General features: G+C 49.0%; 1 protein-coding gene across 1 annotated transcript in view; it reads left to right on the forward strand.

The window, feature by feature from the left end:
* DNAI1 (dynein axonemal intermediate chain 1) overlaps positions 1–16,266 on the forward strand; it is a 152,231-nt gene that overhangs the window by 120,023 nt on the left and 15,942 nt on the right. The window contains exon 19 of the mRNA XM_059833404.1: positions 1,073–1,258. Coding sequence (XP_059689387.1) covers positions 1,073–1,258 — 186 coding nt within the window. The remainder of the gene's footprint in view (positions 1–1,072; positions 1,259–16,266) is intronic.

Below are 16,266 nucleotides of genomic sequence, written 5' to 3' on the forward strand. Positions count from 1 at the left end.
CAGAAAAGGGAAAAGAAACATAAGGCTGAAAGTCTCCATGGTGGATTCAAGGTGGGAGTCCAGCAAGCTGGAGACTGCTCGCTTCAGCACCGGGGAAGAGAGAGATGTCATGTTTTATTAGCCTTTGCAGGCTGTATCAATGATGGGAGCTAATTGCAATTATTGGGAGATAACGTTAAGTTAACACATTCTGTCGAGTAACTACCACTGTTCCCTCTGGAGTCATGAAGAAACGTGCATTATCGTGCAGTTGGTGATGTAGCAGGTCTGTGTCACTGCTGCGTCAATGCCATAGGTCTGAGGTCCATGCCCATGGGAATCCTGCCTGAGCAGGGCCTCAGGTCTGTCTCCCTCCATCCTCACGTTCCCCATTTGGCCAATCTTTACCCGGCACTTCTCTCAATGCTGTGGGAGAAGGACATGTGTGCAGCCATAGCATCCAAAGCAGTGGGCTGCCAGCACCAAGCTGTCCTGTGCTGTGCATTTGCCTGTGCTTCCCTGGCTTTACCCCAGAGTACACCCTTAATCATACTGTCCATGTTCCCATCACTTCCTTATTAATTACAGGTTTGAGTCTTTAATGTTATTATTAAGCTGCAAATGTTGGAAAGCTCTGCAATAAGGGGTAATAAGTATTTCTGACAGCATTCCCCGGTTTGTACACCAATCTGTGTTAGACTCTGATTTAACACCTGGTTGTCTCATTAGTTGCAGCACTGAGAACGGAGATTAAGACCTGTGGGGTTAGCAACGCTGGCTCTCAGCCTTCTCCAGTCCAGATCAGCTGGAGCCTTGCCAAGGGTCTTGGAAAGAGCTTGCACCCACAGCTGGGAACTGCTCCTGACTCCATGTGTCCCTGCAGGAGGGGGACAGTCCCTCAAAAGCAGCAGGTGGCTTCTGCACACTGGATATTTAAAAGAGGACAAAGGCCCTGACTGCAGATGGTAACTGTGTGCTGAGGCTGCCTTTCCATGGGACCTTTTCTGTCTGATTTCTCCAGCCATTGTTCTGCCGCTGAGGGATGTTCTTGCCTGATTAATCCCTTTTGTGTTCTTTGCCTTTTTTTCCCCAGGCCCATGTGTTTGATCTGAGCATTAATAAGTATGAAGCTCTCTGCACCCAGCTAGTGGTGGCCAAGAAGAAAAATAAAACAACCCATATCCAGTTTAACCCTGTCTACCCTGTTGTCATCATCGGAGATGAACGAGGCCACGTTACCTCCTTGAAGCTCTCTCCCAATCTGCGCAGGATGCCCAAGGTAAGGATGACCTGCATTCCCCTGATGGAGGTACCAAACCACAGCAGGTCTCTTCATGCCTTATCACTGTCCCCTCTCATTCTGTGCAATCATGTTGGCAAAGCTACTCTCTCTAGCAAGGTGCTTAAGATTACCTCAAGCCTTTTGGGTATGGTGTCTGGGATGCTGGATCCCTGCCTTCCTGTATGAGTAAGAAGGCTCAGTTCGCTCCTGGGCAGGAGTGGGGACTGGTGGGAAGGGGGTTTGCTGTCTGTGGGCACTTTCTCACCATGGTCCAGACAAGCCCAGAAGCTCTGCAGAGGCTCATTTCTTTCCCGAAGCTCACATCTTTTCTGAGCTTTGGGTTTTATTTGCAAAACTCCTTGAAACCAAGTAAAGGAGGACCCAAACCCTTCCCGAGTCCTCCCACAGAGCCTGTGCTGCTTGTCTTCTTGCACTCCTGGATCACCAGAGCCTGTCTCCTGATCACCATGTCATCTGTCCTGTAAATGTAAATGTAAAAAAAAAAGCACTATCTTTAATTTGTGAAGAGACTTGGGATCCTTGTCTCGAGTGAGTGACAGCAAGGAGATGCATATGAGGGCCAGTCGTGAAGGATGGTGACCTCTCCCACACGGATCCTTTACTAGACTTTCTTTCTGGGCTTCATCCAGCTATGAGCTGAATGGCTGTAAATGCAGTGTTCTTTGTGAGCCTGTGTAATTCACATATCCAGTTGTCTCTTGTTTAGTGGAGCTTTTTCAGTTTCAGGCTTTTTAGAACTGATCCAAGAAAGCAATCTCTCAAGATGATCATCTTTTATTTATATACCCCCAAAGGTTTTATATACTCTACTAACCCACTGTATTAGGCAGTGTCTTTGGCCAGGAACTAATCACCCTGGTGTCACTCCAGAGTGTTCTAAGTGATTTTTAAAATGTACCTTCAGCCGGACAGCACTGGAAATGTGAAGCTTCCCTGTGCTGAGGAGGCATAGAAAACACAGTAGTGTGGCAGTCTGTTTGGGGCTGGGCGCGGGAGCTGTGGAGGAGAATGTCTCATATCCTTCACACTTTTCTATTTCCAATGAAACCACAGCCCAAGATCATCTGAGCTCTTAGGGCTGTCATCAGCTTGTCTCAGGACAAGTTTCCTGCTTGCTTTATGAGTCCTTCCTGGGGATGGGCAAGGACCATGTGTGCCATGGACCCTGGTTGCACGGGGGTTCAGCAGTGGAGATGGGTCACATGCACATAAACGTGGCTGCTCTCCTCCACATGCCATCTGTGGGCTAGGCAGCACCCAGCAATACTGCACTGTAGGTCGGAATGAATTAGAATGTCTCCTTCCACTCTTGGTGGCCAACAGCAGCCCTCCATGCAGGTATGAATGTCATCATCTCCCTTTGCTAACTTTCTTCAGAGGCAAATTGCATGTTGTTGACAAAGCAGTTCAAACTGTGAGTTCAGGAGTGGCTTAATCACTTACTGCTGACCTTAAACCAATAGGTAACATATCCCAGGCAACATATAAATGGGATGGAAATGGACTCTGCTGCTGTGATATTATTAAGCTATCTGTCTTCTGCTTGCTTTGTAAGGTTTGAAGGGACACTAAACACTGAACTAAATGTTTCCTGCACATGCGGAGAAGGAGGAGGGATGTTCAGGCACGGCTGGTGATGTGTGCCAGGTGCCCTGACTACAGACAGCTCTTCTCTGAAAAAGATGAGAATTTAAAACAGATGACATGCAGTGTGGTGGCAAAGCAGCAGATCTGGCCCAGCCAGCTCAGCGGCCTTTCTGTGCCACAAGTGGACAAGTGAGCTGGGTTGCTGAGCCCATCTTTCGTGGCTGATGTGGCATCTGCTGCGCCAAATGCCAGTGTCTGGGACCCTGTGATGAGGAGGTTTAGCTGCTGCAAGAGGGTGCTTTAACAGAGGGAAGTCAAGCACTGGCAGAATTGGCAGTGCCATTCACTGCATCATCCTGTCCACCTCCTTCCTGCAAGAGTATCATCTCACTGTGGGGAGTCAGATGTACTTCCAGAGCGTTGATCTTGGCTCCTCTGAAGATCGAGTCAGTGTGCTCTTTAAACCTTTACCCTGTGCAGCCAGCTTTCCTCTGTAAAATGACTTCACCTCTCCTCCTTTTCTGGAAGTCCTCAGGGCCAAGTTAACAGTCGTAGAATATCTATAGATTTTTGTAAGTGAAGAGGGTCCAAAACTGTGCAGAGGAGTCCCGGCATCCCAGCTGCGTCCTTGCAGATAGAGAAACCTGTCTGTGCCTGGCTTGGTACCTGGGTACCTGTGAACTCAGCTGCCTGGTCTTGTTTCCATCAACTCCTTTGGAGATGGGAAGGTGCCTTTTGCTGAGGACTGGCAGAACTCAGGGTGCCAATGGGACAGGTCAGCCAGGGGCTCATCCAGGTCTCACTGTCCCTCTGTTTCACACCGGTGTCACAGCGGTTTGCCTGTGAAGCTTCTCCACCAGCTTCCCACACAGCTGGGAGAGCTGCTTTTGACAGGTATGACTAGCAGTCTAATCACCCTTTTTTGAGAGAGCTCTTAATAGCCACATGTCATCCCAAACCCCGTTCTTTCCCCTAAAAATAGATGCGGTGCTCTCTGCTCCACGTTCTGTGGATTCCTTGGCTATTGCTGGGCTTCCAGGATAGGGCTCACCAAAACAGACTGAGCTAACTTAATCCCGGTGGGATTTCAGCCATTCTGAATTTATTCTGGTTTGCCTGTTAGTTAAAGCTGGTGCGGTGGATAAGTGGAAATAGGGAGGTTAAGGACTCCTGGTTTCTCATCAGACCTTGGTTCATTCCTCTCTTCATGTCCTTGAGTGAGGAGGGGAGGTTCAAGAGCTCTTTAAATAATTCACAGGGTTGATCTGCAGCTTAATTAATTCATGTTTGTAAAACACTTTGGGATCTTTAAGAAGAGTTATTTAATACTCTGAGTTTTGCTGTCAGCAGTGTTAGCGCAGCCTCATTTATGAACACTTGGCAGAACAAATATGCCAAGGAGAGAACTTCTCAAAAGCACTCAGGTGGTGTTTTCAGAAGTGACTTTCACCAAGACACACAGTAAAAGCTTCAAAAAATGCCGAAAACTCCCTGTGAGTTTTGGCCTCCTAAATCATTTAGTGGCACATGGGAAAAGGTGCGTTTGTTGCTGAGAGGAAGAGGCTCTGCCACCTATCAGGCACTTGTATCAAGGGCACATCTGTGTGCACAGAGAGCACAGAGGTCCCTGTGCTCGTGCCAAGCACAGCAGGCATCCTTCTGTCTTTGCCCTAGTGATCTGGGTCCAGGAGGCCTCCCTAGCCCCACCAGCTGAAGGTGGGACAGAGACATCCCCACACCTATTGCTGTTGTCTCTAGATTGTGTGAGTCCTCTGGGAGTCCTGAGAGTCCTCTGGGAACACACTATCCAACTGCTAAGCACCAGCTCCAAGAGCCTGGGGACCGTGGAGGTTGGCGGGGCAAAGACGGCTGAACCCAAACCTTGTGGGAAGAGCAACCATGAGTCAGAGAGCAGAGCTTGCTGAAGGTGGGTTTGCAATCAAACTACCACCAGCACGGTCCTGCATTGGCCGTGCTGAACACCCGTCTCCCTGAGCACCCAGCCCTGCTTGGGCAGAAAGCTCATGCCAATAGATACTGTCCTGTGCAAGGAGACCTGGTGAAACTAGTTTAGGTCCTTCTGTTCAGAGCTCAGAGGAGGGGCAGAAATGCTTGCAGTATTTTAAGATGCAGCAGTAGGAACAATTGGCTCTCTGCTGTCATCCAAGCCACTTTCAGACTCCAAGTACTCCTTAAATATTGCAGCGGTTGTCAGGCAGGAATTGTTTAACTAATAAAGTATCGTTCTTAATTTGTAACGACCTTTGTGGTTGAGTTCACCCGAGGGAAGCATTGCTGTAAGAAGAATCAGTTTGGGGCAGAACTGTTTAATTAGTAAGCCTGCCAGGTTTCATTCGAGGGTTGGAAGAAATTAAAGCATTTTGTCATCACAGTCAGAAGAATGTAGCTGCTCACGGGCTTTGGTTTGTTTTTAAAAAAACGCTAAAATAGCCTGACACAACCCCTGTCAATGCTAAAAGGAAGCAGGAGATCATAAAAAAAAAAAAAGTGTGAAGAGTTTTTAGAAATGTTGGGAGACCACAGTGAAGTGGGAGAAGAAAAGAAAGCAGGTCAAAGAAAGCATTTGCTGAGGCTAAGGCAAATTTTTTGGCCAGTACCCAGGTTGACAGCCAGGGAGGCAGCCAGCTTCTTGGCCTGATGCTTGTCTTGGATATTTATCTTGGATTATCTAGGATGATTATCTCAGACTCTGTTCCTGCTACTGGTTTCTTCACATGCAAGTCACCTCTTTCTCTGTCCTTCGGGGACAATCGAATTACTTCCCAGACAGTAAATCATGGCTGGCAGGGTCTAGCTGGGCATGAGTGGGAAGAGGAGCACAACTGCTCACCCATCCCAGGACGTGGCAGCTGCCTGTGGGTCAGGAGCTGCAGGTACACCCCTGTGAGTCCAACACTGGGTGCCTGTGAGCAGCTTGTGGTGTGGGGACAAGCGAGGGGCATGGGGTGGCTCTGAGCCTTCCTACACATGTGATGTGCACATGTTCGGCAGCTGCTCCACTCTCTCTGTGCCTTATCACACCAGCCAGTGCCACCTCCGGACTCCCTGTGCTCCCCTGCCTCTTTGCAGCCCTGATGATTTTGCCCTTGGCCAGATCCAGCCCAAGGCTGCTCAGCCAAGGAAGGGGCATTGCATTTTGCTGCCTGAAGCACTTCGGCTCTTTGACCATAGGTGATGGCAAGGTCTGGGAGGGATCAGTCAGGATCTGGGGGACTGCGATGGACAGTGGGAGGATGTTGGGATTTTCAAGGGATGAAGGAGGGAAGAGGATTTCGGGAAGATTGGTGGAAGTATGTGAAGTTTTAGGGAGACAGTAGGACAGTGGCTGAAATCTCTTCTTTCAGCCTATCCCCCTCCCCAGTACTGCCTCCTTCGCTGTCTCCTAGGGCTTGAGATTGCTTCCTCCTCATACTCCCCAGCAGCACCCAGTACACACAGTGCTTTCTCAGTAAGACCCTAGTTTTTTCCCTATGCCCAGCCTTGGTGGGATGCATCGCAGGTCCAGAGCTGATACTGAGATAGGACAGTGTGACCAGGCAGTGGCATGCTTGATCCTGAACCTCACTGCTTATAGCCTCGCATTGCTGTGACCTAGGGTGACAGGGAGAACCTTGAAGGAGTTAAGGACCAGGAGATTGTTTTTGTTCTTAGTGTTTTCCTGTAGCTGTGGGAGGTGTTTCAGTAGCTGTGAGGTATGAACTGACCAGCACGGGAAGATGAACCTGAACTCCCTCCTCCTGTCCCAGGAGATACAATCCATCTGCATGTGGGACTGTATTTACAGAAGGAAGCTATATATTAGGTACAGTCTCTGAGGTCACATCAGTCCTGGACTGATGAGTGGTTTAGCACTGAGGGAAGTACATTTTGTCCCCAAACTTTCTATTTCAACAGCTCTCATGTGATATCATTCTGTCTGAGAGAAAAGCACTCGCCTCTCCTCTCGAAAGAGCTCGAGTCTTGCTCTTCTAGTGATGTAATTCCTAGTCCCTCTGTTTTTATGCAAATACTCATCTCTTGTTGAGATTCCCGCAGTTGCTTCTGTGCTATTCGAGCAGTGGCCGATTTTCTTACGTCTCTTCAGGGCTGGCTAATTGTGCAGTGACCCAAAAGCACAAAGCACAAGCAGCGCTGGAGGAATTTGTTAAGTGCTGCTGTGCCTTGCCTACATCAGGACTGCCTCCTCCAGATGCAGCTTGGCCCCCTGATAAGGAGGCACACACAAATAAGCTTGGGTCTCATAAAAACTGACCTGCAGCTTGGTGGCTTTGCTTCCTCTGAGATTTGCAAATGCTTTTTGATTTCCTTTCAGTCCCTTCCCTGTTATTTAGGCTAGTTGCAGATAGCTGCTCTCTGTATTGTTAAGGGAAGAGCTGAGCACCATGGGGTGGATCCAGGGACTTGTGAAACCCTATTTCTGCCTGTTCACAGTTTGCTGTGTTGTTTGTGTAGGCCATGTAAGGACATATGCACCAGCATTGACTCCTTGGTTTGGGAAGGAAATCCAGTGCTGGAGGCCTTCAAGAAGAGTAGGTCAGAGACAAATCTGTAGGGACAGGTCACTCTGAGCCTGCCTTGGAGCAGGAAGGGCTGGAGGTGGTTGCTCTGACAGTCCCCACGGTCGGTGCATGCTGGCCCTAGCATATGCTGAGGCCAGCAAGAGGCCATACCTCTTGTGTGCAGCTTGCCAGGGCGTGAGCAGCATTGCTTGAGACCTGTGGCCATTTTGCTATGCAGATCTGTGACTCATTAACTGTAAATCAACATCTACCAAAGGGAATACTGACGTGCATTGTCAAAAGCAGGCTCCTCTGTCCTTTCTGCCTGCTCCTTCCTCACCACGCTTTCCTGCCCTGCCACTGTGCTGGGAAACCCATTAGCAGGAACACCTTCACAGCTCCCCAGGGTCCCTTTTTCCTCCACTGTTCCATGTCAGGATTTCTCCCAATCTAGCATAACCTGAGATAAAATGAGGGGACCATTTAGTCCTGGAAAGCTGTTTCTAGGGAAAGGAGATGGTCCGTGTGCCAGCAGGCTCCAGTCCTTCTTGGGCAGAACTGAAGCCTTTGGATATTTATCTGGAGACCGTGGACATATCCACTGTGCCCGGGAGAGTGGCTCTTCAGCCCAAATCCAGATGGCCAAGAGTGTCACACCACAGGTACAATGAGTTCTGGATCCTGGACAGAGATGTGGCAACCTTAGACACTAGCACTGTTCGGAGGGCTAACCCAAACAAGCCAGCAGTAGTTCTAAAGGACTTGAATCTTCTCTCATTAAATCAGTTTTCTTCATTTTTGGAGAAATAACTTTTGGGTTGCATCAAACTATGTGAAGGAAGAAGAGAGTTCTGTGTAACTGTGGGATTGCTGAACCACAAGGTCAAAGAGCTGGGGTTTTTCTTCTTTTCACTGTTCCTGGCCACGTGTCTGCAACCTTATTTTTGTTGTGTAATGTCACTTTCTGTCACTGCTCTGTTTGGCAGTTGGTGGAGAGACAACATCAGTGTATTTACAAGTTATTTTAAGCTGAAGTCAATTCTCAGTGGTCAGGATGAAATGTGTTTAGTACGTTAAATGGAAACACCGACAACTGGAGCAAGAAAAGGCCCCGTTTTAAGAAAATTCAATAGTACTTATAAATTATTTCTAAAGTACAAGTCTCATCCTGTGAGGTGCAGTGTGCTGTCAGGGGGACACTGACAAAGCCAGGAGGGTTGGCTTTGACTTTCTAGTTTCCTCTTTGAAGATCTGTGTAACAAAAAAGGTTGCCCATGTTTGAAAGTGATGCAAGACCACTCCATTTTGCAATACTGGGGGTTTGGAGAAAAACACTAGCGGGATTTGGTTTTGTGATCAAGTCGCTGAGCTAAATGCCCCTCTGTAGACATAAATCTGGTGTATGTTCATTGGATTTGCTGTCCTCTGGATATTTAAGAGTAACTGAAATCTGAATTTGGCCAGGCAAAATGTTTTTTAGTGGGGCCTTATTTTACTCCTTCCCTTGTATTTCTCCACACCAGCACAGTTATGTTGTTACAAGAACTGTTTTGTCTGCAGGCTTTGCATCCTCTTCCCTGTGAATAGACTGCGTCTGTACTTTGGTGCCCGCTATCCTAGAGCTCCCCAAGCCCCAGCAGCCAGGGCTTTGCTCCTCTGCAGCCCGATAAGCCCACCACTGCGTGTCCTGGGAAATGCCTAACGCATAAGAAGGAGCCCTGCTTCACCTCTTCAAAGGACTTGCATTTTGGTTAGATCTGCGATTGCCTGAATATGCTTGTTCAGCTTGCACAGCTCCTCTTTGAGCCGGAGCCTCTGCTTTCTCCAGCACCTTGGCAGAAAGCCATGCAGCAGAGGAGTGGGCACAGCATAACCTTATGGCAAGAGAGACACTGCCCAACCTCACAAGCCACTTGGCTCGCCTTTCCTCCCTGTTTCTTTCTTTAGCTGTCCTCTGTGAATTCATTTCTATGCACATGACTTAAATCCCCTCCAGAAAATTGATGGATCCTGAGAAATCACCAGTTCTTTGCCTGAATAACAGCCCCAGTACAAAGGCAGAGGGGCCCCTGAGGGAACAGGCTGCTTTCAAAGCATGACTTTGGCAGAGCCAGCGAGGGAGACTTTTGGGGATTCTCTCATTCTCCCAGCAATGGCTGGGTGTGAGAGCAGGGCTGCCAGCCTGCAGCCTGTCCTGCAGAGGCTATTCAGTGCTCAGCCCCCTGCCATAACTGATTATGGCTGCCTGCTGATGGAGACACCGTGGACGCTTATCCTCCAGGTCATCTGAGGGCGAGCTGCTTTTTTGCCAGAGAGCCCCAAGTAGTTCTTGGGAGTGCAGCTATTCCTGAGTGCTGGCTCTGCCGCAGGGTTGTGGAGGAGGAAAGCTTGTTAGGTCAGCTCCTGAGCTGCAGGGTGCATTTGAAGGGCAAGGCAATGGCTCATCATGAGGCCAGGGTGCAAAGCAGTGGCTGGGGCCTGGGAGACCCAGCACTGGTCCTGGACCTGGCCTCTGCATCTCCTTGGATGATATGCAGCTCCTCTCCTTGTGGAAGTGGGATGAGGACACCCATCTCCCTGGAAGCCACAGCGACCAAGTGAGAGGTGTCCATAGACACCATAGATCTGCTCTCCTACAGCCTCACTTTTCTGTGCCTTCCTCCTGCTGAGTGCTTTTGGGACACGTCCAATACAGTCATACCTCAAGAGAGGAGCCAATGTTGGGGTGTGCTGATGGACAACCCTGTCTCCCCTGTCCCCCAGGCTCTCCTGCCTCCCTGCCTTGTCCATCACAGGAAGACAGTTGGATGTCACAGGCTATCAAGCCCAAAATTTCAAGCTGGGGCAGCCAGGTCCATGGAGAACTGCTGAAAATTAGAAAGTGGAACGGGGCAGCGAGAGATGCTCGCCCACAACTGGCAGACACAGCAGTGATGTGCACGCTGTTACAACTCCAGCCCAGCAATCTCATCTTGGCCCTGTGCTGCCCCTCAGCTGTCCATCCTGGGCAGACAGAGGAGTGAGAAGGAGAGAATGAGAGTGCCGGTCCCACTGTGGGGCAGACGGAAGAGGTGGCAGTAGTATGAGGGAAAGGACAAGGAGCCTGATCATGGTGCAAGCAGGGAGGAGCAGGCATCCCACTGGTGTCCCAGCCAGCAAAGCATGCAAAACCCTGGGACGCAGGTGAGCAGCTCCCTGTTGGCTCTGCACCTCCACAGGGGCTGGTTTGGCCTCCATTTGTGCTGGTCATGCAATTTAGGTGGAAAAATATAACTAATTCTCTCCAACTCCTGGCTGTGCAGTGTCCTGCACACCTGAGGACTCACTCAGCAGGGATGGCAAATGGGATACTGGTCTTCATTTGCAAGACCCATCCCAGTTGTGTTTTTGCACTGCCTCACTGAACTCGGCAATGCCCCACAGCTTGGAGAAGGTGGGCTTTTACTCTTCTTCGAGCTCTTCAGCTTTTTCCTGCTTGTGATATTACATACCTTGTCCCTGGTACTCTGGGTCAGTGTCCCTCATTGCAGAGCCCGGTGATACTTGCTGCAGTGACAAAGGCAGGAAATTTGGCATGACATGGAGTAGCAAGAGGTGTGGCTACGAGGGCCAGAGGAACAGCTTGAGATTTGGCACATCCCTGTAACTCCTCCTGAGCTGCTGCCAGAGCCTGACACAGCCTTCCCCAAACAGCTGGTCTGGGTTGGAAAGGGCTGAGGCTGCCAGCAGAGACACAGAGGGCAGCTCTCTGCCTGGGAGATGGTGCCTGTGCCATTGTAAAACACATATCAAATGCATTGCTGTAAAAAGCCCTTCGCGTGCAGACTTCACCTGTGTGTTTCCTGACGCTGGGTACGTTACTCTACAGACCTCCATGCCCCTGCATGCCCTGATCGAAACCATTGCGCCACTCCCAGCCCTTGCCAAGCTTCTCCCTGACTCGTGCTCATGCAACCTACAGCCTCCTCCAAAGAAAAGAAAGGGAGACACCTGCACAGGCAGGCAGGCCAAATAAATGGCCCTTGCTTGAATTAATTTGATGGACTCAATGGGGAATTGTTTAAATGAGAGAAGGGAAGGAATTGCCGATGAATAAAATGTCTTGCTGCTCACTGTGATGGAGCTGACGCAAAAGGATTATTTTTATCCCGTGGAGAAAAGGAAAAGAAGAGCCCTGCAAAGCAGAGAAGAGGGGCTGCCTTGCAGTCCTGCCGGCTGTGGGAGGTGCAGCAACGGCTGCAATCAAAGCAGCTCCAAGGTTCTCCTGGAGGGAAGCTGTTACGCTCCAATTCACTGACTGTTTCTGTGAGATGGGATGTCAGACACCAACCGTGTGAGGCCATCCTAGGACAAACATCCCCTGCTCTCCCCTACTCACACGTCCCACCAGGGAGCTGCCTGTGATCCCACTGCTCTGCAATCTGGGGGGCGTCTGAGCTCCTCACCCCGCCATGGGGTCCTGGTCAGTGCAGAGACTCATCCTGCCTGGGCTGTGTTTCTGTGTGTTTCTGACCTCCAGCCCGTTGGGCTGAAATCCCCTTCTCGTTATCCCCCAGACCACATCCCATGAGCTGTACCCTTACTACATGGTGTCCTATGCATGCAGCTCACCCACTGCCCTCCCCAGCGCAGAGGGATCTTTTCACATGCTGGGCCACAATGCTCCCATTTCTCTGCGGTGGGACAGCTGACTGTTTCACAGCATCACAGGAGTGCCAGCTTGCATCCAGGTGATTATCCCCCTAACCCCAGTCCTGATGGCAGAATGCTCCCTCCCCACCATGCTGTATTTTTGCAAAGAATCATCCCAGCTCATGCACAATATCTTGCATTTGTTCCTGTTAAATCGTGTACAGGTTTTGCAGGTCACATCTCCGGTCCAGCAAAGTAATTTCAAATTCCAGTCCTGCCTTCCTGGACACCTGCAGCCTTCCCATCTGTCTCAGTGCCCATGCACTAACAGAAATGCTGACCAGATACCCTCCAGACCATGGAGTTGAGTGCATTGTACGCAACTCATCCCTCTGTGCTGACAGCTCTGGGTACAGCTATTCAGCTGGGTCTTTCTAGCTTTTACCCACTTTATGTAGATTTTTTGCCTCACTTGAGGCAAAGATAGGCAATGGCAAAGCCTTCCTGAGGTCAAGATTAATGACTTTGGTGTCTTGCCTGTCCACAAGGTCTATTATCTTGTTGCAAAAAGAAATCAGATTAGTTCAGCGTGACTTCTTTAGCACAAATCCGTGTTAGTTGTGATGCGTCTCCTTGCAGGCACTTACAGGTTGTTGTCTTGTTCCACTCATCTGCCGAAAAGTGAGGTTAAACCTAAGGTCTGTGATTCTCTTTTTTTAGGACAGTTACTGCATTTACCTTTTTCAGCTTTCTGATCCCCATCATCCTCTGATATTCCCCAAGATAAATGCTTCAGATTAAGGCAGTTAGGTCGAGCCGATGTGAAGACAGCTGCCTTCCCAAGGGGCTGGGGCTGTTGTGGCCATGACAGTCTAAAAACACCACAATCAAGCCAAGGCTTGTGGGTACAGATAACACCCTTTATTAGGCAAACAAATCTACCTAGGAAGAAAAGAGAAGTGCATGTGCCTTCAAGCTTGTCTTTTATTCTGCAGATATATATTAGTTGAGCTAATAAAAGGCATTGTGTCTCCCTGCCAGCCTGTGCTGTCCGGGTACATGCTAACCTGTGCCTTGCTCTGCCAGAGCAGATGTCTCCCCACTTGGTTGCTGGTATTGGCTGTGATATCCTGAGGACTGGGGATTGCAGGAAAGGGGAAAGGTGGCTTCCCAGGAGCACAGATGGAGCATGGATGAGCACTGCTCAGTCTCTGCTTTCTTATTTGTTTGCCTCCTCTGACTTTGTGATGATTATATTGACTTGCTGCCAAAAGTCAGGCACCAAAACCAAAATGACCAGAAACTACTTTTGCAAATGCAGCTGTGAGACTGGAGGATGCTCATCCCACTCCAGGATTAGGCCTTCTACTTTGATCTGCACTGAAGGAAAAGGAATTCAAAGGGTCTCATTTTATCTGGCCTGGGCAACCAAAGGACATCCAGTGGGAGTGCAGGAAATTAATAATTTAGTGTCTTTCATGTCATTAAAAAAAAGAGAGAGCAGAGTAAAAGGCTGATGGATTGGGTTTCAATTACAACTGCTTGTTCAAGAAGAAAACGTGTGCTATGAAAACACTGCAGCCCATATGGCTCCTGCAACCTGGGGGTTGGGAAACTCAGGCTGCAGAAGGAAAAGGGAAGCCCAGCCTGAGAAAACTGCTCATCTGCTGCCATGAGGCCAAAGGCAGGGCTGTGGAGGTGCTGTCTTGCTCAGCCCAGCCTCACAGCATTTCCCAGCCTAAAGCTCCAGTGAAGGAGAGGGGTCTGAGTTCTGCTCCCACAATGGGGAGAACCTGGGGTAGCTCAAGCCTGAAGTGCAGTTCCTGAGGATGGAAATCCTGGGGTGGCTATAGGGTCAAAGACTTGCAGAGGGATCTGTCATCCCTTCTGCAGCAGAAGGGGAAATTCTAAAACTCTAAGTCAATTCCCTCTTGCCTGTGTAGGGAAATATGGTTTGTCAGGGTGTTTTTACCCTGCTTATAGCCAGGGATGTGCTGTCAGGCATGATTTTTAGAGGCAAAGTCTTCTGCACTCAGTCAGTTCTTCATTTTGAGTCAAGGTTAGTCTGAGCTTTAACTCAGAAAAGGAGCAAGGAAATGGGACACCACCATTGCCTACCTGCAAAGGAAGAAAGAGAGAGGTCTTGGCAGAGAAAGCTCCAGCCCTCAGTTCCCTTATCTCTGAAATAGTTGTCACAGTTGTGGTCACAGGCTGAGCAGGGTTTCCCAAGAGCAAGGCAATTGGCTTCTCCCCTCCTCTCTATCCCTACCCGCTACCCAGCTTGGAGTCACTGGCAAGGGTTTGTTAGAGAAGGTATGGCCTGTGTCCCCATGCTTCACAGTGCTTCACAATGACAGTTTTTACTTTCTGCAGGCTGCAGTGAAACCGCTAACTATAGCTTGTCCCTGCTCCTCCCTGTGAGTGAGTAAGCCCCGACTTAGTAAAAGGCTTGGGCAGACTGGGCTGAAAGGTGCTACAGAAGTGCCACGCATTAGGTGATGTGGTTGAAGGAATTAGAGGAAACTTAAACATTGCAACCGAGCTGTTTCCCCTGCTTCAGAAAGAATTACTTGTCTATCAGCATGAGACCTCTTAAACACCACCATGCTCCCTATGCACTTACTGTTCACTTCGTGGGCTTTCAGCCTTGCTTGGCAAATGCTGTTTGACTCAGGCCTGTGATAAACATGTTGCAAGGTATTAGTTATAGCCTGAAAGAATGGTTCAACGTGGACTTTCTCTTAAAAATAAACACCCTGTTTAAAAGAAAAAGCACGACAGAAAACCTGCATGGGTTCAGCTGAAGAGAGCTGGGACAGCAGATCTTTAAAGCTAACTGTAGGGAGGGGTCTTTGCCTGCTGGAGATGAGTCTGGCAAGGTTCAGCAGGGTATTTTTGTGACCCATTACCTGTTGATAATGCTGTCAGTGTCAGATGTGAATTTTGCTGCTTAGTAAATAGTGCTGGCAGCAAGATGGTCTCAGAGGCCAACCCAGATGACTTGGTACCACAGTGGTGCTTTAGCAATGCCCATCAGAGCGGACCCAGAGGCAAAGTGGCGTGGGGTGGATGTAAATCCCATGCAAACTGCCCTCGCAGCACTGGGGCTGCATCCTGGAACTGGAGATGCTGAAAGGGGCTTGAAGGTTGAAAAGGAAAGCGTGAAGTCCCAGCGTGATACTGAAACACCAAGCCAAACACGGAGTCTGGCTGCCTCACTGGGGTAATTCAGAGCAGGAGTGAAACCAGGGCGCCGTGTTTGGGAATGACATTAGTAAATCCATTGCTGGTTGCCGTGCCCACATCCAGGGTTGACACTTCAGTGGAGGTGACTGATTGATTCATTGATTGATAGATGAAAAATGCAAACAAAGTCTGGAAAGAGCAAGCAGGTTAATCTAAGGTCTGGGAAACATAACTTCAAGGAGCTTTTTAGGGCCTCACAAATAAATTAAGCAATAACTTGATCTCAGCCTAAAAGCACTGGCATGGGAAGAGATTCGCAACAGTGGAACTCTCTTAAATTAGCAGAAAAAGATATAATGGGATTTGGCAGCTGACCAAATTCAAACAAGGACTAGAGCACACATATTTAGTGTGGCACTAGCTTGTCTGCACCCCTCAAACTCCTTTAGGTCAAAACTCCTTGTCTTTTCCTGAAAGATATGCTTTAGCTCCAAGAGGAGTCACTGATGTGATGAGTTTACTGACTGAGGCTGTGAGAATCATCACAGTTCCTTCTGGGCTTAAAATCTATTAAATCTACTTCTGCTTTTGATCTTCTTGAAATGATCTGAGATTGACAGGCAGCATTACAGAGAGAGATTCACAGCTTTTATAGAGGTAAACACAGCTTGGAACAGGCCAGGTAGCTGTTTATTAAGAGATTTACAGACTCCTGAACTCTTCAGTTCTCTTGATTCTGGCTTATTTATTAGCTCATGTGTTAAACGATCAAACTGTAAGCACTCAGAGACAACAAGGTGTCACAATAACAGTGAGCATGGGTTGACATTAAATCAATGTTACCCCTTTTCTGCCATTGAAGTAAGCCTAGTGGGAAACAATATACTTGGCCCACATGCCTGGGGTCATATAAGCTCCCCTCTTACGTCATGTTGGAGCTTTCCCACTTGTCAGTAAGCACAGGGAAACAGTCCTCACTTTCTGATCCCCATGGTGCCAGCTCTCATGGACTCTTAGTCCAGCTTCCTCCTTGGTCCTCTAGCCGTCTGCCTCAGGCTC

The sequence above is a fragment of the Gavia stellata genome, chromosome Z (genome assembly GCF_030936135.1).
Source record: "Gavia stellata isolate bGavSte3 chromosome Z, bGavSte3.hap2, whole genome shotgun sequence".
Lineage (NCBI taxonomy): Eukaryota > Metazoa > Chordata > Aves > Gaviiformes > Gaviidae > Gavia > Gavia stellata.